At 34.5% G+C, this 27,309-nt stretch overlaps 1 protein-coding gene across 7 annotated transcripts in view; it reads left to right on the top strand.

Moving 5' to 3' along the window:
- Positions 1–27,309, top strand: part of PRMT3 (protein arginine methyltransferase 3) — a 135,503-nt gene that overhangs the window by 72,442 nt on the left and 35,752 nt on the right. For 4 of the 7 annotated variants that reach the window (XM_087433089.1, XM_014783543.2, XM_087433090.1 and 1 more), the window contains exons 12-13: positions 11,431–11,618; positions 13,646–13,732. In XM_087433089.1, the coding sequence (XP_087289215.1) occupies positions 11,431–11,618; positions 13,646–13,732 (275 nt within the window). Of the gene's footprint in view, positions 1–11,430; positions 11,619–13,645; positions 13,733–14,026; positions 14,144–20,556; positions 20,662–22,785; positions 22,897–27,309 lie in introns of those variants that run through there. The other 3 variants (XM_087433092.1, XM_014783548.2, XM_087433091.1) reach the window with 3 other exon arrangements.

Below are 27,309 nucleotides of genomic sequence, written 5' to 3'. Positions count from 1 at the left end.
TGAACAGTTATATACAAACACAGCGTTCTCTTGCAGGGCAGGGATTATGTTTTGCTCATCGTCGACTCTTCAGCAAGCTCCAGAGCTCCTGAAACATAGATGGAGAACCATCAGAACTGAACTGAAGAGTTCAGTCGTTCTCCCTTCACTCACTTCCCCCTGCGCCTTCCCTTTCTCAGAGCTTCAGGTGCAGCACATGGTTTCCGTGGTCAAGTACAGTTGACAAAACTGTTATATGAAAGTGGATGAGAAGGAGGAGACATTTGGGACTAGTAACATAAAGAATTTGACCATACTGAAGCCTCCTGCCCATCCGTGTTCTATGAAATTACTTTCGTAGTTACGCTACAATAAAAATCAGGCCAAAACACAAAGCACAGAAAATGCTCCAGTATAATAGATTTTTTTTTATAATAGCATTTAATGATTGCCTTTTGTTTTCAAAATGCTCACATTTTATCACTGTATTTTTTGTAATCATTTAAAGATATGTTCCTGATCTCTGACATGAACCTGGCTAGAATTTTTAGATAATATTTTATCCTGCAACAGTTGACTATATCTTTCTGTAATTGCAATGGCTTTTTTTAAATGACCACTGTACTTAATGACTGAAAACTAGTATTATCTACCATTTGTTGAGTGTCTACTAGCTACCGAATAATATACTCTCCCTTTCTGTTATTACATATCATTCTCACAACAGCCCTTTGAGATTTTAGAAACAAAAGTGTCCTGGATGACGTATGCTAAGTGGCCAAGCCTTGATTTTTTTTTTTTTTTAACTCAGATCTGCTAGATTCCAATAGTCATGTTCTTTTCGCTGTCCCTTGTTGTTTCCCTACTAAAGTGCACTTTATTGAATCTGATTCTTGCCTTGAAGTTGTTCTAGGGAAGAATCAGAAAACTGTTTCCATACCTCCCTGCGTGGTATTCATTGATCTTACTGAGGGACTGACAGCAACTTAATGCATTTAAATTGAATCCTCGATGAAATTCATTAAGAACTTACAGCATGCGAATAATGAGGTTATAGTTGATGAAACAGTGGCAAAGCTATTTCCCATCATCGAGGCATAAAATGGAGGCTCATAAGTCTAGCTCTTTCCATATTTTTATGTAGCTGACATTAGCACTAAGATAATCTGGAGGTATATTGAAGAGGGGTCAGCATTTAACTGCCTAAGCAGTGCTGTGAAATGTTATTTGTTAACAGAATCAAGAGAAAAGAAGGGAAAATCAGAAATGAGTAACATGACGTGGTTTTGCCTGGTTTATGTATTTGAGTTTGTCTAAATGAATATCACCAATCACGTACATGCTCATTCTTCTATTGCAAAGCAAAGTTTTCTTTTTATGTTTTTCTGAAGGAAAGATTTACTAAGGAATTAGTAGTGTAAAGATTTTAGAAAGAATGATTGAATTATGAGAGAGGGAGAATATTGAAGACCCATATAAGGATGAAGGGACCAGGATTTATTTTTACATGAGTTTAGGTTTAATTTATGTCTTACTATATATATTAATGGCATGGAGTAAAACCTTTGTAAAACACAGTCAGCCAATAACTTGAGTATTCATTCTTCTTGTTATCGTGGAGCAATTCCACAGTACTGTACAGGTGCTCATTTACTACTATTACTACTAAGAAAAATAATCTTGTAAAGGTAATGAAAGTGGGTTTACTAAAGACAACTTCTACTATTTTTAGCTGAGATTTACTAAGCACTAATTGTGTGTCAGATATTATAGTGTTTTACATTCAACCAACCGAGAGATAAGGAGGAACACTAGGAAAATGTTTAACCATGACCGGTGTGTACTTTTGCAACTGGAATTATGACGAAAACAAATGTATGTTTTAGGGTGACAACATAGAATGTAAAATTTTTATAACCTAACAATGTCAAATGCTACATCTCACAAAAATTGGAAAGAGAATGCAGAAGGCAGGTGGGTGGAAGTGTGTGTACTTCAATTGCTTTATCTTTAATAGCAGGAATTTATGAAATATTTAAAGCTGACAAATCAAGTAACAGAATTATAAGCACATTTAGTACTACAAAGGTAATATTAAAAATGATACTATTGATTAAAATTGAGTGGTGAGGCTTGTGGTGATAGATCCTGTCTATATCTTGATTGTGGTACTGACTACAAGACTATGTATTTATCAAATCACATAGAATTATATGCAAAAAAGAGTGAGTTTTACGGCATGTAAATTGTACCTCAATAAAAATGACTTTAAAAAAAAAAGTGAAGTGGCATTTCCCACCTCCTTCTGGTCAAATGAATTATGACATGATTTGACTGCTAACTTTCCTGAAAAATATATTAAAGGTGTGTGCTAATTCTATGCCCACTTCTGTATTTGTTGTTAGTATTATCAATACATCTCTCTCTTTAATTTTAAAAAAATAATTGGGTAATTAAAAAGAGGGAAGGGAAAAGGAAGAACAAGGAAATAGACTAATTTTATCATTACTCATGATAAGAGATTAGTAAAAGTGTTGAAAATAGAGAACTAAAGATATTCTATAAGGTTGTAATTATAAAGTTAGCTACTAGAACAAAAATACAAAAATTCCTAAATATATGAACTAATGCTCAGGAAAAAAGCAAAAAGAACTACTTAAAAAACAAAACAAAACAAAAACTACAGAAACAGAAAAGATAACATGAAATGGTAGAATTGTGAACAAAAAAATGATTCTCATATCAATAAATGTAAATGGGCTAAACTCACCTATGCAAAGAAAAAGAATTTCAGATTGGGTCACAAAAGAAAACCCAATTCTGTGCACTTTATAGATGCACACCTAAAACAAAGTTATTCAGAAAAGTTAAAAGGATGACAAAAGATATTCAGGCAAATCCCAAAAATTGAAAACAGCAGTCATGAATAGAGTTTAGAGCTAAGGAACAAAAACATACCCATCTCTATAGATACTGAAAAGTTTTTTTGACATAATACAACTTACATTCTGAGTTTTTTTTTAAAAATGAAAAAATAAGACTAGTCAGAGACTAGCTTATATGATAAAGTATGTTTATCTCAACTGAAAGTCTGTATCATGTTTAATGGGGAAACACTAAAAGCATTTTCTCTAGAGTCAAAACAAGATTGGAATGCCCATTATTATACCACTGTTTAACATTTCACCAGAGGTACTACTCAGTGCAGTTAGAAAAGAGAAAGAGTATAGAAGATAAATTTTAAAAGGAGATAAAACTAACTCTTATTTGTAGCTTCTTTGATTCAAACCTAGGAATGTCAAGTGAGTCAACTGAAAAATGATTATAAAGAAGAAATTAGTATGTTATAGAGATACAAAATAACATAATTAGAAGTAAGCAAAACTTTTATGCAGACAACTTTACTACTGAAGGACGCACAAAGAAGATTTAAATAAATGGAAAGACATACCATGTTCTTGGATAGAGAGAATCGATACCATAAAGATGTCAGTTCTCCCAAAACTAATTTAAAATGCAGTACAATCCAGAAACATTGACAGTTGTTGAAGATAGATGATAGGTATGAGAATGAATTATGCTTTTCTCTATTTTTTTATATATTTGAAAATTTTAGTAGAGTTAATTTTCTAAAATTATAATGTAATCCCAACCAACAGGTTTGGTTTTTTCAATTAGGATTTTAAAAATTCTTAATAGGAATGGCAAAGAAAACTCTTGAGATAGAGGGGTACCAGGGTAGGAGTAGGGGGGCAGGAAGAATAGTGCTACCACATATTAAAATACATTATAAAGCCTCAATAATTAAAACAATATATTACTGGTTCTTAAATGGACAGATGAGTTGAACAGAATAGAAAATCCTGGTATAGACCCAATAATATATGACATCTCATATAATTAAGGAAATAATTTAATGTAGTAAATTGTGTTGAGAATTGGGTAGCACTGTGTAAAAAAGAAAAAAAGTAATGTTTAATTCACACAATAAATTGTACACTGTAAATGTTAATGAGTCCAAAGTTAAATGCAAAAAAAAAGTGAAACTTAAAAAGACTAGCAGGAAACATAGGTAGGTGTATTCCTTTATAAACTTGGGGGAAGGGAACTTTCTAAATAAGACCTTAAATTCCGATGCCTTAGAAGAAATACTGGTAAGTTTGATTATATCTAAATAAACCTCTAAATGGCAAAATATGCCATATGCAAAGTCACAAGAGAAACTACAGGCTGAAAAAACTGTATCAGTTCCTGTCACTAACAAAAAGCTAATCTCCTTAACATATAAATAGATCCTGCAAATAAATAGACCACAAACCCAACAGAAAATTGGGCAAAGAACTGAATGACAGCTCACAGAAAAAGAAATACAGATGACTCTTAAACACGTGCTCAGGCTCTGTCATATTAAGAAAAATTTCTAATCTAAGAAATCTTTGCCTTACTCAAGATCGCACAGAATTTTCCTATATTTTCTTCTTAAAGTTTTAGCTTTTACATTTAGGTCTGTGATTCATTTCAAGTTAATTTTTGTGTATGGTGTGAGGTAAGAGTAGATGTTAATTTTTTCCAGCATCCTTTGTTGACATGACTGTTCTTTCCCATGAATTGTTTGGCATCTTTTTTGAAAATTAATTGACCATATACATGTGGATCGTTATCTGTAATCTGTTTATTTGATCTGTAAGTTTATCTTCACCAATACTATACTGTGTTAATTACTGTAACTTTATACTGAGTCTTGATATCAGGTAAAGAAAGTCCTCCAACTTTGTTCTTTTTAAAAATTGCTTTGACAGTTTGGTCGTTTGTGTGTATGTGTAGTTTTTTAAAATAAATTTTAGAATCTTATCAATTTTAGAATCTATCAATCTATCAATTTAAGATTGGCTTGAATGAATAGATCAATTTGAAAATAATCAGCATCTTAACAATATTGTCTTCCAATCCATGGACACAGTGTATCTTTTCATTTTTGTAAAGTCTTCGTTAATTTCTCTTGGCATTATTTTATATTTTATTTTTTATCATTCTTACAAGTGGAAATTTTTAAATTTCATTTTTCAGTTTGCTGCTAGTATAAAAATACAGTTGATTTTTGTTTAGTAACCTTGTATCATATGATCTTGCTAAGTTTGTTCTAGTAGTAGTTTTACAAATTCTCAGGCTTTCCTATGTGAGCAGTCATGTCACCTGCAAATGGAGACACTTTTACTTCTGCCATTCCATACTTTCTACTTTAAAATTTTTTTGCCTATAACTCTTTGAATAAAATAGGAAACAAGTCCATTGAAGTATAAATAAATAAATAATCTGAAAGTTTGATTAAGAATATGATATTTACCTAGTTTCAAAGAACCTCCCCATGAAATATCTATTCATTACAAAAGGGAAAAGAGTAAATTTCAGTGTAGAAGCTTAGCAGACTCCACCTTAATCAAGTAATCAGGGTTGACATCCTCAGGAATGGGACAAATTGAAATTGTGCTCTGATAGGAGCACACAGAAATAATTCATTTTTTTGAAACTTCCTCAAAACTGGTAATAGTTTTGTAAAATCATAATTGTTGCATAGAAAGATTAGGGCCCATTAAAGGAGACATCTTCTTCCATGTTACTAGAAAAGACTGTCATTTTCATTGCCTTTCATTACAAGCAAAAATGGAAGGTTCCCCCTCACCCCTGACATGGTCAGAACTAAACTTGAATGTCTTATGGGATCTTTGAGAATATACATCTTCTTTGCATTATAATTGTCAAGATTATAAACTTGAGGACTGCGTCCAGTACAACACAGAATTACTAAGGCAGCCATTTCCTAATTCATTGTTTCTTAATCTTCACAGACCATCACAATCACTGGGGCCTTTTGTTAAAAATATGGATGTTCAGGCCCCATATCAGATCCTTTTGAACCAAAAACTAGGGGAAGAGTCCTGATCTTAATAATTAAAATGTATGTTTCCCTTTGTATCAATCAGGGTTCTTGTTGGAAGAAATAGAAATCTATGCTGGCCGTTAAACAGAGAAGGAATTTTTTAAAAGGATGGAGTAGGTTGCAAAGTTTCTGTGAAAACTAGAAAACAAGATGGAAGGTTATGCAGCCAGGAACAATGCTCAAAATTACCTTATAGAATATGTTTGGAAGTGATACCACTACCCTAATGATGGAGACTAGCAGACATAGGTTACGCTGCTGATCTCACCAACAGTAGGCATTGCTGCCTCTGAGAAGACGACAGCTTTGGGTGCATATCCTTGCTGGAGCCTAGGTCATGTGCACATGCCTAACCTGCAGGGGAGGGAGGGAAAGCAAGTTTCTGTTATTTTCAGCTTCTATAGAGGGAAGCAGGCCCTGCCTCATAACACAGGGGTTTATACAAACAGTTCAGAAGAGGGCAGGCAGAGTGGCAGATGTATACCATTCACTGGGAGAGCCACGTCTCTCAGAGGGTTTGTGTTGGAAACCTGATATGGTATGTGCTAATAAGAAATTGCCTCTGTTATAAATTCCAGATTTGCAAATATACTTTTCTTGCTGTTTCTCTCTCTGTGTGCACAGCAGTGCCGTACACCTCACTCACTCCTCCCTCACTTCTGCTGGTTGCTTTCCGTTTTAGTGTTTCTTTTTGCCCTGTCATCTCATTCCTTTACTCAGATGGAATAAGTAAGGCTGAACGTTTCTATTTTCCTCACTTGGCCCTGAAATTGCATTAATCCCTTATCTTTCTCAACCCTTTCTCCTTCCTCTTTCTCTTCCAGCAAGTGCCCATGTACCTTAGGAAGATGGGGTTCCTCTTTCCCTTTCTTTCATTTGAAAAGCATAAAATGTGACATCATACAATAATGGAAAACATGTGGATTTTGCAGTTAGACCTTAAGTTGAATCCCTGCTTCATCAGATGACTAGTTCTCTAGTTAGCTGATTAAGACTAGTAATTTGGGCAAGTTACTTTATCTCTCTGAACTTAAGTTTCCTTATCTGTAAAATGAGGATTATAATCCATATGATCCTTATAGAATCAATCAAATGAGATACTTGACATAAAGTAGTTGCTCAATAAATGTTAATTCCTCTCCTAAGTTACAGCTGGTAAACATGAAATTAGTGTTAGGTTTATACTTATAGAAGTTTTCACGTGAATTTAAGCATTGTGCTGTTAACACCTGCCTTTTGTACAGCACTTGACTTTTACGTCACTTATCTCAGTGTCATCAGCCACTGACACTGGTTCACAGTGCTCACTCAGAGGTCTCCTTTAGCATTTCCATGGTTCACTGCCTCTTCCTCATCTTTAAATCTGCTTTCTTCACATGTACTATTTTGATTTTGTTCAGTGATATTGCAGTAGTATAATTTTCTACTTTTTTTCAGTACGTAATTTTTCAATGTGTATTGCAGCTACCTTTTAGCCTAGCTAAGTTTAGTGGGCCTAGTCCTTATTAAAAAGTTAATGATGGGAAAATGTTTCCAATTTCCAAATAAGTATTAGTTAATTTTTTTAAGATATCCTTATTATATAAATTGGAAATTAATTTTTTAAGCTTATTGAATTCCCAAAATATTTGCTGATTTAGTGACTTAGTAGTACATTTCCCTTTATGCATATCATTGACTATATTTCATAAATCTTTTTCCATATTGTTCACACTTATTGTGAAAAGAGCAGTGTTTATTTTGACTTATCTCCTTTTGTTCTAAACCTTTTTGCTCTCTGATTATTTAAGCAGTGACTCTAATGTTTACTAGGAATTGTTTCTTTATGCATCTCAGTCTTATCCTTTAGTGTCCAAAAGTTTGTGAGGCATTTCTCAGGATAAAGGATTTCCCATCTTCATCTGTTCACCACGTGAGCTGTTCTAGTGACAGATGAGTTCTGGGCAGTGAATCGAGAAGGACACAGATGCCAAAGCCCTGAATTTATAAATGGTCTGTTAAGAGGGTGCTTTTGTCCAATCAGCTCTTTATTAATTTCACCTACGAGAAGGAATAATTATTCAATTACACTTCTTTCTGACAAAAATCAAATGACAGATGTGTCAGAATGTGAAGGTAAAGGGTTAGTCAGGATTCTGGCAGGTGGCCCATAATTTTAGCCAGCTGTGAGGAGGTGGATATAGAACCAAATTGATGTATAACACTGATTACAAGTCCTGTATGAATCTTCATAGATCTTACTAACTGAAAGATAAAAAATAATTTCATTTCTAAAGTCTAACATACAAAAACCGTGATTTTCTGTATTTTTATGAAATATCATTAACTTGAAAAATATACCTCAGTGCTACAAAAAGTAAAATCATACTCCTCTTTAGTTTGGTTCTTCTTATTACCAACATATTTTCAAAACTTTTTAATTAGTTTTAGTAAGTTGTAACTTTTCCTTATGAAAAAGTTATCCTTGTTTCTTAGTAGCATTACTAGTACATCATGTTGCGTGGTACAGAGCCAGAGGCCAGCAGACTTTTTCTACGAAAGGCCAGATAGCAAACGTTTTCAGCTTTGTAGGCCGTACGGTCTCTGTCCCAACTACTCAACTTTGCCGCTGTAGCGCAGCGCAGCCATAGACCATAGGTAAATAAATGTGCGGCAGTGTTCCAGTTAAACTTTGTCTACAAAAACAGGCAGTGGGCTGTATGTGACCCATGGGCCATAGTTAGCCAACCCCCATATAGAAACTGATGATATTTTTAAATGTTTGACTAAGATTTTTAATAATATTCTAAAGTAGAAGAACTCTGTGAACTATGTTAAGTAACTTGAATGTCTGTGCACTGCACAACTCCAGATGATGTTCGGTTCACACAGACTACAGTGTGAATGGCCTTCCCTGAAGTAGTGCAGCATGGTGGCCCTGGTCATGACCTCTCTCATCCATTTCTCCCTCATCTGAATTAGGGGTATCTATATTTGGCCTGCTGTTTGTTTTTGTAGATAAAGCTTTATTGGAACATAGCCACATATTTATTTATATATTGTCTGTGGCTTTCACACTATAGCAGCCGAGATGAGTAGTTTCAGTAAAGACTGTATGGCCCACAAAACCTGAAATAGTTATTTTACAGAAAATGTTTGCTGACCCCTGGTGTATACCTTTGTTATGTTCTTCTTTAAGGATGAAATTACAGAGCATAATGTGGGAAAGCTTCTATGATTGTTATTTTAAGTCTGACAACGGATATATAAAGAAGCTGCCAGATATCTAAAGTTGTTTCAGAATTCTTTTTCTTCTTCTTGTTTCTCGTCTTAAGGATTTAGTTCAAGAAACTAAACGTATTTTCCTGTAGCTCATACTCTTGATGGGTCAATGTTTTCAATAATAAATCAGTTACTTAGAAGAATTGGTATCAATCAGGAGTTTAAACACAGTCAAGAGATTTCCCATGTCTGTGGAGGAAGATGAGAGGAGAGGAACTCAGTTTACATGGCCGTCGACTCCAGCCCAGTGCAACTATCAACATCTGCCTCACAGGCCCCCTTAGGGAGACTTGAGAAACTTCTTATCGGTGACAGAGCACCAAGTATTTCTTCTGGGTATCTCACACAGATAGGTCAGGTTTGGAAGAAGCAATTGCTTTGATGCCAGCAGATCTTATCATGGGCTTTATTTGGAAAATAATTTAGTGCTGCTGTCATTGGATAATAAAATTCCTAAGGCTGTGGATAGAAGCAAAGTTTGGGGGAAGGTGAGGGTTATCTCTACTGTTTAAGTTTGAAGGCTAGTTAATGATCATGAAATGATTTCTTTTATGCGTAAGTACTTTCTGTCTATTGATATAGATTTTGATGTGATTTATATTTTGATTCATGACTCCCCTAAATCGTGAAGGACAAAATTAATTTTATTTATTAGTCAAAAAAAATCAATATTATTTTAAAATTTTGTGTTACAAAGACTTTTGCTTGATGTTAGAAGAGTTTCTTCCTGAATCACTCTCTTCCCTTACCTCTCTTAACACTTACTCTCTTGGCTTTCTTCTGACTTCTGTGGCCCGAGCTTCTCAGCCGTTTCTTCTCAGCCTCCTTTTCTTCTACACATTTCTTAAATGCTAGCACTCATCATGTGCTCTCCCCAGGTGACCTCATGAGCTCCCGTAACTTACGTTTCCAGTTATATGCTCACAGTCCCAGATTTATATCCTGAAACCCAGGTCATCTGACTTGAATTTTCGGCCTGTATGTTCCGCTGCTTATTGAGTGCGTTCACCTGTGTGTCTCACAAGCATTAATCTCTCATATTCCTCTTGAATCTGTCCCTATTTATTCTGTGTTGTAATGGTGAGTACCCCAATCTGCCCAGTTGCTAAAGCTAAGAACTGTTATTCTTGACTCCTCCCTCTTCCTCACCTCCACATCCAGCCAATCTTACAGTCTTACGAGTTCTCCCTCCTAAATACCCCTTGGTTATATCTCCCCCTGTCCATTCCCATAGCCATCACTCTACTTCAGAGTGCTTGGATTAGTACAGCTGTCTCCTGTTTTGTCTCTGTCTTAGTCTTGCACCCTCCCATTCACTCTCCACATTGCACTCCAGAGGGCTTTTCTAAAACCAAAATCTGATCAAGTTGCTACCCTATGTAAAATTTTTCAGGGGCTTGTCCTTATTCTTAGAATAAAGTCAGTTTACTAATGTGGTTTGCTCAGCCATGTTTTCTTTAATCCCTACTTACATTTGTAGCCTTACATCTCATTTTCCCTCAAATTGGAGTGTATATTGTGACTCTATATGCACACTGCTCACTCTGCCTAGAACACTCTTTCCTTCCCCTCTCCTAACTTACTTGGTCTTTAGTTCTTATCTTATATAATACCCTTGTTTCCCTGCTATGACCAAATCTGAATTAGCTATTTTTGCTTTCACCTCCCTTAGTACCTTATACTTTTCCTTTCTTAGTATTTATTACCTCACAACTAATTGCCCATTTATTTGTCAAAATTGTCTAAATACAAGTTTCTTGAGAATAGGGATGTGTATCCACAGTCTATAAATTAGAGTAGCTTATCTAGAACATACTTGATAATCATAAATATTTCCTTTTTGTAATAAATGAGAGGATAATATGAACTAGTCTTCTGCACAACTATAAAATTCCATCACATGATTTTTTTTACATGTTACATATATTTGTAAATGGTTTATGTCTTTTGCATGTTTCAGAGGAATATATAAAGTAAAGATCTAGCACCTTTTTAAAGTCAGCATATTGTAAGTTTAATGTTAATAAATATGTTCATTTTAGGATTATTTAATTGTGTCATCCTGTTTTAATTATTTTAATAGGAATCCATAATTGAAATCCTTACTTTAATCTTACCGTCATAGTGATGGAAATCTTTTTTTAGAGAGGCTGCAAGATGGAATTTGAGTATTTTATATTTAGTCTTTAAAACATTGTGTTTTGTCATAAAGGGAAATAATGCTAAATTGTTGGGTATTTTATTTGTTACAGTCTACCCTGATATTTGCACCATCAGCCTTGTGGCAGTAAGTGACATGGATAAGCATGCTGATAGAATTGCTTTTTGGGATGATGTCTATGGCTTCAACATGTCCTGCATGAAAAAAGCAGTTATTCCAGAAGCTATTGTGGAGATTTTAGATCCGAAGACTCTTATTTCAGACCCTTGTAGTGTTAAGGTAGGTGTTTTTACCAATGTTATTTTCTTGAACAGTATTGCCTGTTTTTCTTAGTTTTCATTTGTGAGTTCAGTATTTGAAATTAATATATTGATTTTATATATGGGCCTTCAAAACAGTGATTATTCTTTGTGTTTTAATCAGTCTAAAGCAACTTGAAGTCATGATATTTACCAGCTGACTGTATCATCCCTTTGGAATCACTTCTCTCTGTATATTGAAGTTCCCGAGGGGTTGAATCACTTACTTTGGCTTAGTGAAGGCAAAAAGTCCTGTAGTATTGTCATTTCTGCTTCATCGCCACCTCCTGGCCTTATAGCTTCTCGTTTACAGCCAGATTATTCATTCATATCATATATTCCACACTATTTAATGTCTCTCATTCAAATTTCTTTCAGCCTTTTCAGATTAAGTAATTACAGTGAATTTGCCCATGAAACTAAAGCCCTGCTATGTTCGGATTTCTCAGTTAATTCCTTTTGTGTTTTAATATCTTATTGTTTAACATGTTAATTTCCAGTTTTGTGAATTTTGCTATGTTGAATTTACGTGGGTTGAATAATAACTTTGCAGGGAAAAGTCATATTGCTTTTCTTAAAAACTCCTTAATTTATTTCAATTAGATAATCAAATAAATATAGCTTGTTAGGTTCAGACATTATCTCCTCTTTTTAGTCGCACTGTTACTTTGATAGCATCAATAATTGTTCTCTGCACAAAGAAGATATTCAGTAAATGTTCATTAATTTTCTTAAATGGATAAAGTATTTAAAATTAGCATAGATTAATTAATAAACACGTGAATTTTCTCAGTAAGAGCAAGCTGATTAAAATTGCATTCAGCTTTTAAGAAAAAAAGTACAGCGTGCTTAATGATTATAGGACTGTTCAGCACTATGGTACACTTACAGTAAGGGATTTATTTAGATTCTTTGGCTCAGGGTAGGACTATACAGTTATAGCCAATTCAGCCTTAAGGCTGAGCAGAAAGAGGAGGGTTGTGGTGTGGGGGTTGTGGGGTACAAATTTCTTTCTCTAGTGATCTCTTTGCTTAATGCCAAAAACTGCTGTGAAGAAATAGTTGAAGTAGAAAATTTAGGACTGAAAACCGAAGGTGTTTAGAAAAAGTATACATACCCTTTTTTTAAAAAAAAAAACATTAATCATTATTTATTTGCTTGTTTAGGTAAATATAGTTTGTTCTGTGTTCCCCAATCCTCCTACAAATAAAATGCAATCACATTGTAATTTCTTTTAAATTTTCTCAACTATTTAAAATAGAGTAATGCCTCAGGTAGGTAGTCATATGAATTGTGTTCACTGTGTTATAGTCTACTCATGGCAAGTCAGCTGTTAACAGCCTTTACAGCATCCTTCTGGTCACACTGCAGGAGCTGATTCCATCTACTCTCCATAATGAAATGGAGAAGGATTTGAACCTAGGCAGAATGGAAAAATAAGGATATTTGACCTTTTTTTTTTGAGTTGAATCTTCAGACTTTTTTTTGCTCTTTGGTTGGAATTGTGATTTTTCCTAATATCTAACAAACTTATCTTCAAATGCAATTACAAAAATGAATTCTAAAACACCTTGTCTTTTTCATTAGCATATGTTTTCAAGTTGGCATTTCCTATAAAAATATTGAATGTTATCAAACAATTTATAGCAAATGTGTACCACTGGTGGTGTACAAAATGATTTTGGTTGGAATACAGGAAAACAGTTTTTGTTTGAAAGTATTTTAGTGTCTCTTAGGAAAACTTGAGCACATTAGAGCCATGATTTGATATATACTATTCTCACAAGAAGGCTAAGTAAAAAAATACTAATTTTATTTAAAGAAAAATTAACTAAAGGATAGCAGCCCTTAAGTTTGGAAACAGTCTCAAAAGTGGGATGTGAATGATTAAAGTTTGCAAAACATTGGTTTACAGTAATCCTTTTTGCATAAAAAAAGTAATATTTGTTTTTGGTTTTGTTTTTACTATTTTTACTGAGTTCTTCCCTCCACTCTTTTAATGGGTAGCATATAGATTGCCATACGACATCTGTCTCAGATTTGGAGTTTTCTTCAGATTTTACCCTGAAAATCACAAAGACATCCTTGTGCACGGTAAGCTATTTCCTTCTCTTTCACAGATTTCATTAGCAGTGCAGTTGATTGGCAGGCTAATGAATTAATGACCAGGCTTGTGATAAATGAAAAAGACTATTGCCTTTGACAGTCTATGCCTTTGTTAGGCTATCAAACAGATCTGTTTTAATAGGTCAGTAGACTTCAGAAAAGTTAGTTTAGTTCAGAAGAAAAAGTATTAGGAAGTCATGTTTACATATGATTTTTCTTTATAGATTCTTCATTATCACCTATCACGTAATTAATTGAGAGCACTCATCTTTATCTTCACAGACAAAAGCTCATGTCCTGCTCCTCCCAGTAACTCTCTTAACACTCAAGTTAGATGGAAGTAAGATATGTTTATTTGGTATAATATTTTATATTCATGTGTGAAAAATAATAAACTGATGCACCTTTCTTTAAGACATCAGCCTGGTATAATAGAAAAAGTATGGGCTTTAGAAAAGTTAAACAAATTGGGATTCACTTTAGGTTCTACCACTCTTTAGTTTACTTTATTCAAGTTACCAAGGTGATCTGTACCTCAGACTAATCAACTGCTTTAAGAAAAATGGTAATAATTCTTTCTATCCTGAAGACTAGTTACACAGATTGATGAGGTAATATAAGTGAAAGCACCTACAATGTAACCAGAAATGTTAGGTTATTAAAATATATTAATTTTTTTCTTAAATAATTTCCAAATGTATATTAATACTAAGATAACAATATTTGCCTTTACCAGGAGATTCAGAATATTAATAAAATATGGGTCTGTACTTAAGAAAGTATAAATTTACATAGGTGGTATTGATATAAATATTTATATTATTTAAATAATTATATAGTTTTTAAAATACTAATGTCTTCAAAAGTTAAAATTTTTATGGAAAACTGTATTGTCAGAAATTGTGTAAAACAGATTATAGTCATGTTAACTTTGACTCTTCATCCTGATTCTTTTAAATATTTTGTTCAGATTGACATACAGAAGATTTTATGGCTTCTTTAAAATTGTTTCAGTTCATTTTGATCCAAAAACTATTTTGTATCCAAATGAGTTTAACAGTGCTTTGATGTTTTGAGAAATTCTTTTCACTGAAGTTGGTTTTACAATTTTTAAAAGTTAAATATCTATATTCCAGATTTATGATTTGGGGGCACCCATTATATTCATTCATTTAATTGATGAAAAGCAAGTTTCATTCTTCCCATTCATTTCCTCCAGATTTTCTAATTTTGCTTTTTAGCAGCTGAAATGCTTTGGTCAATTGAAATTACAGGCTAAAGGCTTTAACTCGTAGACTTACTTTGTGTTTTGATATTAGGAATCCTTGAGAGTTAGAGAAGACCTCTTGATTAATGACAATTGATCAATCTATAAGGGAATTCTTAGATAGAAATTAATTGTCAGATCACCAGTATTATTAAATATTATTATTTCACATCTACTTTCAGTGACCTTCACATAAATCAAGTAGAACAAATGTAAAACTGTAGTGAAGACCTCAAAAACTGAGTTTGTTTTTAGTTGTACATATTTTTTAACTTTATATACACAGATGAGTTTGAGTTTGATTGAATGTTCTTTATTTTCTGGGTATTGATCAGGGTTCTTAGTTTCAGACGACAGAATCCAAATCAGCTTGTTTAAGCAGAAGGGGTTTTGCTAAAGAAAATAAGATAATTTCCAGACACACTGGGGTAGCTAAAGGAATGGACTGTATTTTGAACTTCTAGAAACAACTCCCAGAACCACACCTTGGAACCGGCCTGCCACAAAGCTGCCTCAGCGGTAGAAAGACAGCTGCCTCCACCACTGCAGGCCCTGTAAACCCTAATGCCCCTGGCCCACTCAGTAAGTGATAGCACCACCGACAGTCCCAGATGAACAAAATCCTTCACTACCATCCTGTTCCTATCCCCGCACCCAACTCATGCTGTCCAGTTCCTCCTTACAAGTCTTTATTCAGCATATGTGCTTGGCTGGACCTAGGTCATGTTGTACCCTAGTTATCAATAAGTCTTGGAAAGTAGTTCTAGCTACAGTAGTGTTATGCTGCAGAAAGAGTTTCATAACACAAATATAGAATTATTTTCTATTTCCTATTATTTGGGATAGAGTACAGAAGCTTTATGTTAAAAGAAATTGTGTTTATCCTTTGATGATCTTAGTTTTATTCTGTATATTTAAAAGAGTAAAATAGAAAAAAACTGATCAAGTCTGTTAATCCAAAGATGGTAATCAAAATTTTTGTATTGAAGAATAACATATCAAATAGGTACTTCTGCATTTGTCCCTGTACAATCAGATAAGTTTCATAAGAAAAATGAATCAGAAATAAACTGTTATATCATCTTATATCTATAAAGAACCTTTTAGATTTGCATTTTTATTCCCAACTTGCCTGAATGATTTTTAATATAGAAGTGTGGAAATGAGGCAGGCCTGGGTTTGGGAGGAAGGTGGCAGGAGGTTGGTGTGGACTCGTCTATGTCTGATCACTGCTAAATAGCATCGTTCTATAACTCAGCTCAAGAGAAATGTATAGTTTCAGACCATCTTTGCTGGATGCATGCCAGATACTGAAGATAGAAATTTTAGTACTTAACATTAAATGTTAACTCTTCTGAGATTATTCTGTCAGATAATTAGTCAATATAAATTGTCTTCCTATGGTGATAATATCTGACAGTCATTGAACACTTGCATGTCAGGCAATGTGCTAATCACTTTAAAAGCATTATTTCATTTAGTCCTCATAATAACCATTTAAAGAGGGTGCTAATATTATTCCCCTTTATGGGTGAAGAAAAAAATAAATCACTAAAATGTTTTACTTGTGAAATATCCCTTCTCTTTCCTGACCCAAAAAACCTTCTTGGTGAGATTGTACAAACTATTAAAGGAATACAGAGAAACCTTATGAATGAGATGTTCCAGGTGTGGAAGAAATGAGGTTGCGTGTTGCATTTGAAACAGATGTGTAACATGTTGCAAATGAAACAGATTTGAAAAATGTTTTTCTCAGCCAGTAGTCTAGCAGTTGTTGGGAGGAAGAGGGAAAGAGAATGTGTATGATCAAAGTGCACTCCTCCTCAGAGATAGGACTGAGAGATTTATTTGATAAAATAAGTCACATATCCCATTCTCTTTGCAGCAGAGAAAAAATAGATCTTTGAAATTTTTTTCTTCACCTTTTCAAAGTAAGCTTATAGTTGTTTGGTGAAGTATCTACATTTCTTGGAAACTTCCTTCCCAGCATGCTTACTCGCATGAGCCTGACATGAGTAAGATGTTGTGGTCTAATGCTTTTATTATGTTTTCATTATTTGTGAGTCCCAACTATCCACCCATATCTACTCTATCTTGTGCTGTTTGACGTGGTGCCAACTCCTTGCACTCTTCCCCACCAGCCGTCTGGAGCGATGTGCAAGCTCAGGCTCTGAGGCTCCTTTTGAAGAGAGAGATTATTCGCCTGGATACGTGGAAATAATCCATAAGAAAGGCATTAAAAAGGATGAGTGCCTAATTGAAACTGTGTTTCTCCTTTATATAGCCAGAAGAATTAGTGAAAATACTAAAAATAAAGAAGAATGCCTAGTAAAGAGATGGAGAAAGTTACTTTGGGGAGGAGAGGTGTGGCTGTTTTAGATAGAGTGAAGAAACAAGTATCCGGTTTTATACTGCTAAGTACAAACCTTCGCATATATTAAATGCTTTGTTTCTTGTGCTTGAAACTTGAATGCGTAGCTAAAAAGTTAAGACAATTTCTCTGAGTAGTTAAACCCGTTTTAAAGATATGTATGACCGTTTGTTTCTTAATGAGATTCTAAATTTATGGCGTAATTAAAATAGTAGAGGAAATTGGATTTTTCAAAGTAACACGGTGCTAAGAACACCTCCTTTGCATTTACTTTCAATAGCATTTGTGCTATAGACCAATAGTGTTTTTAGATGGCTTTCCCAAGTTTGTTAGAACCTTTAATGGAAAAGCATCTTTTCTTTGCAGTCTCCCCACCAACACAGATACATGCATACATACACACACCACAGAATAAATTTAATAGGATTTTTAGTTTAATGTTTTAATGCATTTAATACATTAACAAACTTTGTGTTTTTGGGTATTTAACATGATGTGATATTTATATGTAAACATCTTGAGTCTTCACTGTCTATAATGGTTAAAAGATAATTTTCCAGTGAATACTAGTAACACATACATAGCAATTTTCTGAGCATTTTTTACTGTATCGTATGATGTTATTGACAGTTCAGGTCAAATCATCTTTGTTTTTATGATGGGGTGTGAAGGTTTAGTTAGCACTTGGCTATCTATCATATCAGCCTGCCTAACCTTGCAGTAAATGAACAATTGAAGTCCATTGTTTTTATGGAAAGTTTATTATAGGTGTTCAAAGCAAATGGTTTAAGGCTACACAGTTTAGAACTAATATGTGTTATTTTTTGAGTTCTAGTTTATTTTTAATGTCAGTTATGTAATTGTATAATGTTCTCTAACTCTATGTTCTAGCAGCATTTATCTTGGCATCTGTCTATAAAAGCTCCTTAAAGATATAGATGAACATCTTTTTTCATGATCCTAGGTATACATTAAATGATTTTTCATACTGCCGTTTATATAGCAAATGAATTGTTTACCTTAAAAATGTAAATATTTAAGGTGGTTTTCTCAGATTACATACTCACATGCATAAATAATATCTTTGACATGTAAAGGTTTTTATTTGATACATCATTTCTTAAAGCAATCATTTTATGTCTTAATTTCAGCATTATATTTTCTTTCTTTTATTCTGCCTCTCTATTAGCATGTACTGGAATGACAACTGGTTCAGCAGTGTTCAGTTTGTATAAACTTTCCTTCATGTGTTTTTAAACCTCATTTAATAAAGAATGTTATTTTTCATAGGCATTTTTCTTTTACTATAGTTAAATTAAAGATGAGCTAATGGATTAAATAAAAAACAGCAGACTTTTTTTATATTTATATTTGAAAACCTCTTACAATAAAGTCTTTTATTGTGGATTTTATCAAAGTATAAATATGAGTACACTGGCATTTGAAAGGTACTTAATTTTTTATCATAATTAGTAATATAAAAATTTATAGGGGGCTGGTCCCGTGGTGTAGTGGTTAAGTTTGTGTGCTCCACTTTGGTGGCCCGGGGTTCTCAGGTTCGGATCCCAGGTGTGGACTTACATACTGCTCATCAAGCCATGCTGTGGTGTCATGCCATATACAGAATAGAGGAAGATGGGCACAGATGTTAGCTCAGAGCTAATCTTCCTCAGCAAAAAAGAGGAAGATTGGCAAGGGATGTTAGCTCAGGGCTGATCTTCTTCAACAATAACAACAACAAAAAATTTATATTAACAGATATTTCAGTTTTTAAACAAATATTAAATGCTACCTCTGTGCCAGTTACTTGTCTGAAATTTGTAGGCACCAAAAACAAAAAGCAGATAAAACCTATTCTCTGTCTGAAAAGGCACTTCAGCGAGAGGAGGCAGGTGCTAACATTTCAGTGTGAATGTGAAGATACGAATATAGAGAAATACACAAGGTGGTCTAGGACTGGGAGCACAGAGAGGTATTTTCTAGAAGAAAAATCATAGTTGGTAATTAAATTTTACAGCCAAGATTCCATGAGGAAGAAAAAACATTTTGCCCCTCCCCTCCCCAAATGATTTTATTTTAAAGAAGGAAGCCTATTCTATTTGCAAGGATGAAAAGATTGAAGGGAGGAAGGTTAAATTATGGTAGCCAGTTAATAAGTTCAATTTTTGCTAATTTCTGTTCACCTGTTTTTTAACTCACTGGTGCTTTCTTCATCTGTACTCTTTCTGCTGTTAAGATAGTCAATGAATATTTTTCTTTTAAATATCATGTTTTTTAGTTGCAGAATTTCTATTTTTATTTTTTGAGTTATCCTTTTTCATCTTTTTAACCAATTTGGTCAATTTTTTAATCTAAATTCCTTAACATATTTATATTCATTCTTTTAAGGTCTATTTGTTAATTCCCTGAGCCATCTGTGATTCTACTTCTGTTGCTTTTTTTCTTTTGATTATGGGTCACATTTTCCTGTTTCTTCTCATATTTCTTAATTTTATATTTTATGCTAGAGTTTGTATGAAAGAGAAGTACGGACTGAAGTGGGTAATGTTTTCCCCAGAAGGGTCTCCACTTACGTCCGTCTGGTAGCTAGGATGAGGAGCTGATCCCTTTAATCTAGTAGCTTGGTCAGGGCCAGTTACCACTGCACTTAGTTTCCAGTGTCTTGAGCACAGGATCAGGGCCCTCCCTCTTGCCAACTTCCTGGGAAGACCATCAAAATAAAGCTTAGTTTAGGGAGGGAGACAAAGTCAAGATATTTCTGAGGTTTGGGAGATCTGGTTTTCAGCAGGTCTCTCAATGCAGAGGAGGGGGTTAGAGGGCAGAGGAAAGGTCTTGACCTGGATTTGGCATGGTTCATGACCTAGTTGAGAATTGGTAGACATAGTAAGGGGGAGTTGCAAAGTGAACCTTGAAGAATAAACAGTCTAGTTGAGCCATCTGTTCTTGAGAAGAGAGTATTTACTCTCAGGATTAGTTGAAAAGTCTGTTGTTCATATAAATAGGTTTTCTTGAGGTGCCTGCAACCACCTCATCTTCCTGGGTAAGAGTTTCTGGAATGGCAGATAGTTGAATAGTAATGTTATGTTAATGGAGACAGTGAACTGTGTGGTTGCAGATGATTTTGGCTTTGGGATCTAAGCATTGCAAGAAAACCTCTCTCTTCCTGTTTTGCAGCACAACCAGCAGCTTCATCTACCTTCTTGGTTTGCAGAGAGGACTATCTATGTCTTTCAGGCTTCTCCAAATTCCGGTGCACCATACTAGCCCCGACCTGGCCATTAAAATTTAACTGGGGGCCAGCCCAGTGATGTAGCGGTTAAGTGCACACACACTGCCGGGGTTCGGATCCCAGCCACGTGCTGATGCACCGCTTGTCAAGCCATGCTGTGGCGGCGTCCCGTATAAAGTGGAGGAAGATGGGCACAGACGTTAGCCCAGGGCCAGTCTTCCTCAGCAAAAAGAGGAGGATTGGTGACAGATGTCAGCTCAGGGGTAATCTTCCTCACAAAAAATGAAATAAAATAAGTAACCAGATTCCCATGTCCCAGCAAAGTTCCTGTGTCTCTGGCGTTTTTGCTGCTTTGCCTACCCCTGGCCCCAGAATTGGATAAATGCCCTGAGATGTGAAAGTCCCTGTTTCTGTCTGCTGAACTAGGAAAAGCTCATCCCTCTCTGGAAATAGTTTATTTAGCCTTCTTTGCATCTAAAGCTCTTCAGTGGTTTTAATGAAAAATATGATTGTTTAGTTTATCTAGTGTTTTCTTTTTGTTACATCAGAGTTAGAGGCTTTTGCAAACCTCTACATCCTAACTGGAAACAGAATTCCCTGAGTGCATTGTTTTTAAAAGCCCATTCTGGAAAATAAATCGGAGCCTATATATTTAGGATTTTTTAAGTTAGGAAAAGTAAATGAAAATAAACAAAAGTTAGTGAAGTAAAAATAAATCGTATGTTACCTCTCAATTCTCATTTTGATTTTTTTCCTTTTTTTTAAGTTATATACTTGATAAATGGTAGAAAGATACAGTTATGAGGCACTGATATTTAGCTTTGGATGGAGTCAAAACAAGTCTTTGAGTTATGGTTTTTTTAAGGCTAAATGGAAATGTTATTAAACTAAAATGTTTACAATTCAAACTTTAGTGATTCCTTACTCATTCCTTACTCATAGTACTCTTCGTTTTCATTTTACCTTTTAATTAAGCTTTAAATTTTTCTAATGGCTTAAGAAAGAAACATCAAGATGAGCACATTTCTTTGCAATTGTGTTCTTTAAATCTGCTTTCAAGGCTTTTGAAATATCTCTGATAGTAGAAACCTACTAATTCCAAACTCATTCCTGGGTGGTAAATCAATTCTTTGTACTTTTGGGTGTAAATTGACTTAATTTTGACCTTGCAAAGCTAATCAGCTAAAGAAACTAATTATTAAAACACATCTGTGCTGCTTAGAAATAGTAAGATTTGTCTGGAACTTGCATCATAGATTTTAGTAGGACATCTGGTATATATTTTAATAGGCTTCATTAAGTAAATTTTATGTCTCAGGGGGAGAGCATTTCTAATTATGTGATTCCACCTCTACAGTCAGTTTTAGGTTTCTCTTTGTATGAATGGGACCATATGATCTAGAACATGATCCTGAACTTTCTACTCTTCTCTGAAACCTGAACCTTTGTAGTTAGGCTTAGATGGTGGTGAGAATACTTAAATCTCTTCCTTTATTCCCAGGGACTGTTTTTTGAGTAGTATTATGTGCTAAGAGCTGTGAGGCATTGGGAATATAGTAACAAGCCAAAACAAACAGTTCTATTCACAAAGCATTAATGGGAAAGATAGATATTAAAATTCGCCTTAGAGAGATTAGATAATACCAAAGAATTATTGAGAATTTGGTTACGTGTGATAAAGGCATTGTAATTATATAAGGAAATGTCTATTTTTTTTGAGTGAATATTTGTTTTTATTGTAATAATTTACAAAGAAACTTCCAAACCTGAAACTTAAACCACTTGTGTGCATATTTCCTTAATTGAAATTTAAGGATAGAAGTACTGAAGAAAGAACAATTATGATTCTTATCACCATTTTTTTCCTGATTAGTTGTGCCTATTTACACTCCCCAAAGAAGTGATGGTATATTATATGATTACCGTTTCCTTAAACATTCAGTGTTCCCAACTTGGTTTGAGAAAAGTATCATCCTTGGATGGAGCCAGACGTGCAGAATAAAGAAGATACATGGAGATTCTGTAGCATTTGAATTTCAGAATGTCTTCAATTATGACACTGTGACATGAGAGCCTGGAGGACTATTTCTTATGATCATTTAATTTGAAAGCTGTCACAGACTTGGTCTTCCCTGCATGTGGGATAACTCTTGTGATCTGTATGTCCCTTGCAGCACCCAAGGACACTAAACTCACAACACTTTCCAAGATACTACTTCCCTGAACACACCAGGTCAGTTTTATCCCTGTTTGTAATGGGGCACTTCTAACATGAAACCCTTAAGAATGAGTTAGTATTAAGACTTAGTTTTTAGTTTGTTTGTTTACTGTCTAATGATAGGATAAGAAAATTCCCTTTTATCCCTAACGTATTGAGAAATTGTTTTAAAATCACAAAGAGATGTTGAATTATTGATCCAAACATTTTTTTTTCTTGAGATAATCATTATTCTTCCTAAAGGAAGGGTTATAGTATGGAAATAATGAACACTGACCATTGCCTCATCCCAAATATAAAACACCATTTGATTTGAATCATAGTCATAAATATCAAAATTAATATCATAACATTTCTAGAAAAATGATAAAATAACGTTTTCATGTCATTGGAATACAAAGTCTTATTAGAGAGGACACAGACATTATGAATCATTACATAAAAACATAATAAATTAGACTACATTGGTTTATAACATTGTGTAAATTTCAGGTGTGCCTTATTATATTTCAGCTGCTGTATAGACTGCATCGTGTTCACCACCAATTGTCTAGTTTCTGGCCCTCACCTTACACATGTGCCCCTTTGCCCCTTTAACCCTCCCTCTGCCCTCTTCCTCTCTGGTAACCACCAATCTGTTCTCCTCATCTATGTGTTCGTTCATTTATCTTCAGCATATAATAAGTGAAATCATATGGTATTTGTCTTTCTCTGTCTGACTTGTTTCACTTAACATAATTCCCTCAAGGTCCATCCGTCACAAATGGCACAATTTTGTCTTTTTTATGACTAAGTAGTATTCAATTGTGGATATATATATCTCACATCTTATTTATCCATCCATCCCTTGATGGGCACTAGCATTGCTTCCAAGTCTTTGCTATTGTGAATAATGCTGCTAAGAACACAAGGGTGCATATATCATTTTGAATTAGTGTTTTCATGGTCTTTGAATAAATAACCAGAAGTGGAATAGCTGGATCATATGGTATTTCTATTTTAATTTTTTGAGAACTCTCCACAGTGTTTTCTATAGTGGCTGCACCAGTTTGCATTCCCTCCATCAGTGTATGAGGGTTCCCTTTTCTCCACATCCGCTCTAACAATTGTTATCTCTTTTATTTTTAATAAGAGCAATTCTGAAAAATGTCCATATTTTTTAGAGATGTAAACTGAAGTATGTAGGGGAGAAATGACATGATGTCAGACATTTGCTTCAAAATAGTTCAGCAAAAAAGGAAGGGCAGAGAGAGAATAGATGAAGTCACTGTGCCAAATACTGATAACTGTTGAATATAGGTGACAGGTACTCAGAGGTTCTATAGTTGTGTATATGTTTGAAATTTTTTGTGGTTTTTTTTAAAGAATCACACTAACGACAATGTTCAAAGGAATGCGTAAGAGTGATGAGGCAGAGGTACGTGCTGAGATAAGTGGTTTCTCTGCAACTGAGCTACCTGCTATAGCTACCAAAGCTGAACACATGCTTACTCTATAGCTTAACCATTTCACTCTCAGGTCTGTTGTTCACACAACAGAAGTGTGTTCATACGTTCACCAAAGAGACGTGTACAAGAAAGTCCATTGCAGCATTCTTCATTATAGCCCCAAACTGGAAGATTCATCAGTAGTAGAATGGATAAATAAATGCGGTATATTTATGGAGTGGTATACATCAATAAAAAAAGATGATCTTGACTGTACACGACAACATGGATGAATTTCATGAACAGAATGTTCATGAAAAAAGCCAAAAAAAAAAAAAAGGAAACGCCACATACAGAAAAGTTTCAATATTTAAATTTCCAGGACAAGCTAAACTAATATGTGGTGATAAACATCTAAATAGTGGTTATATTTTGTGGAGGACTTAATCATTGGAAGGGGGATGATAAAGGCTCTGAGGTCTTGGGAGTGGTCTGTATCTTGATCTGGGTAGTGGTTGAGTGTGTTCACTTGGTAAAAGTTCACTGAGTTGTATCCCAATATTTGCTCACTTTTATAAGTGTGTGTGGTGTATTTTATACTTATATACTTCCGTAAAACATTTTTTTTTAAAGAGACAATGATTCTCACATTGGCTAAAAGAAATATCTATGCATTTTTGCATATATGTAATATTTCAGTTTAAAAGTTCATCGAAAACAAACCAAAAAAAGAACATCTTGTGGTCAGAAGCTTGATGAGTAAAAAGAACTGAAAGAAGCTCAGCATGGCTAGAACCCGTAGACTGTAATGTTCAAGGAGGGTGGAGAGATGTCCAGATCACTTAAGACCTGGTGCTACTTGGTCTTTTTCTTAGACCAATGGGAAATTATTGAAGTGTTTTAAGCAGAGAGTAATATGATCGAAGGGCACTTTGGAAAGATCATGGCCGGAATATGGAGAACAAATAGGAGACCGAGTGCATGCGAGAGCCCAATGGGTAGGCTGTTACAGTAGCTCAGGCAAGGAATGGCAGTGACTTACACAAAGGTAGTTTTAGCGAACATATTCAAGAGCTATCTAGAAGGTAAAATTGACAAAATGATCCTTGAGGATGGATTAGATAATGGGGAATGAGGGAAAGAGGTGACAGTGGTGACAGCAAGCTTTCTTGCTTTTACAATTTGAAGAACGATGGTACTATCTTGTAAGAAAACTAGGAGAACAGGTTTAGAGGTGAGGAGGATCAGAAGCTCAATTGTTATTATGTTGACTTGGAAATGCCTTTGAGATATGCAAGGGGTGGTATCCAGTAGGGAATTGAAATACTTTTCTGTGGTCCATCTTGTCAAGTCAGACTTGTGACATATTTGGTCCAGATATGAGAGTAGAAGAAGAATGTTTTATAGGAGGATATTTTGAAAATATCCCCTAAATATGCCGACACTGTTTAACAAAACATTTTAGGCAATCATAAAATTACGTAAATCGCTCTTGAACTAGGATGTATTTTTTAACCTGTGCTGCTTCTTGAGGTTAATGGGCTCAAAACACTGTTCTTCTTTTTTGAAGCAAATCCAATGGAGTAGCATCATGTGAAAATATAACTTAATCCAAATTAACTATTCAGGTAAAAAAAGAAAAAGAATCTGTGAGAGAAATAATGGTCTAAATAGTACAAATGATTCTACTCTCCATTTTATTTAGTAAACATGTGCCCCCAAATGAGCATGAGGTGGGAAACATATCTGCTATTTCTTTGGTTATTATCAGCTTCCAAGTATTTCTCTAATATGAGCATCTTGCTGGACTGCATGTGATTCTTGTCTCTAAATTATGTATTTTTAATACATGATGCTCTTTTACAAGCCATCTACTTCATCTGGAGCCCAGGCAAAGAAATGGTGATTTGTGCCATTGCTAGAAGAACTGATTGTATTCAGCTTATTAAGGGACGATTTATATATTGATCTCCAATGCAAAACCTTATTAAGGGATTTTCCAGAGTAGTTTTGAATATCTGAGATTTTCCCATTATGTGACTTATCCTTTATATAATATATGACTCTGCTATAAAAGGATGCTTTGTCTCATATGCAAAGGGATTGTTTCTAGTTCTGATATATTTTAGATGGGATTAAAGTCCAGATGTACCCTATGCATTGCCTACAAAATTTTGGACACTTCCACTTGATCCTCTCTTCCATTTTTCCCAACCACAGAGAGTCTAACCTTCTAAACTGGACCCGAGGATTTTAGCCTTTTTAAAATCTGAATTTCTTCAACCCATTCTCCATGGTTAGTTGCCTTCGTATCTACTTTTGTCTTCTCTCCTTGGAAACATACCATTAAGAAAAACTTAATTTTTAAAAAAATATGTTTCCCACCTCATATTAACGTTGAGGTGTATGTGCATTGAGTAGATAACGGGAGGAATCACCTGCAATATTAAACCGTTATTTAAACCTACTCAGAGAGAATGCAAAAGTCCACAAGAACCTTGAAGTTGAGTAAAATAACATGTCCTTAGAGTTGATAGAGATTCCTATGCTTTATCCTCTTTTGAAAGCCATGCTGTAAATAACGCCTCTGAATCTGCATTTAAAAAATTCCTTAACATTGATTTTAAAGCCTCTGATTGAGTTATATTATAAAAGGATTTGAAGTTCAAATTGTTTGAAAATACAATTTGAGTGGAATGTTGAAATTCTTAAGCTACGTTACAGTAATAATTTAATTCTAGAGAGGTATAGGGTTGTGCTTGAAATCAGCAATGCCAAGGGTCAGAATAAATTTGAGAGAAATAATCACATTCAAGCAGGACTGAAATACTTATCTCAAGCACAGCAGTAAGCATAAAAATGGTTTATTTATCAAATAATCAATAATAGTGGACTCTTGATTAGAGATGTCAGGGGAGTTCTCCCTAGACTTATCTCAGAGACTGCCAATTAACATTATTAGGTTGTGATAATAAATGAGTTTGACCAGGTATTTTCCTCTTTGATTCAGACAGTTATCCCTGGAGTAATGACCTGTAAGGAAGTAATCTTCT

Source organism: Ceratotherium simum, chromosome 7 (assembly GCF_057802395.1).
Source record: "Ceratotherium simum simum isolate JZ-2026a chromosome 7, ASM5780239v1, whole genome shotgun sequence".
NCBI classification, from domain to species: domain Eukaryota; kingdom Metazoa; phylum Chordata; class Mammalia; order Perissodactyla; family Rhinocerotidae; genus Ceratotherium; species Ceratotherium simum.
Note: the sequence above shows the minus strand (reverse complement) of the source record. Positions and strands in the feature narration are given on the sequence as shown.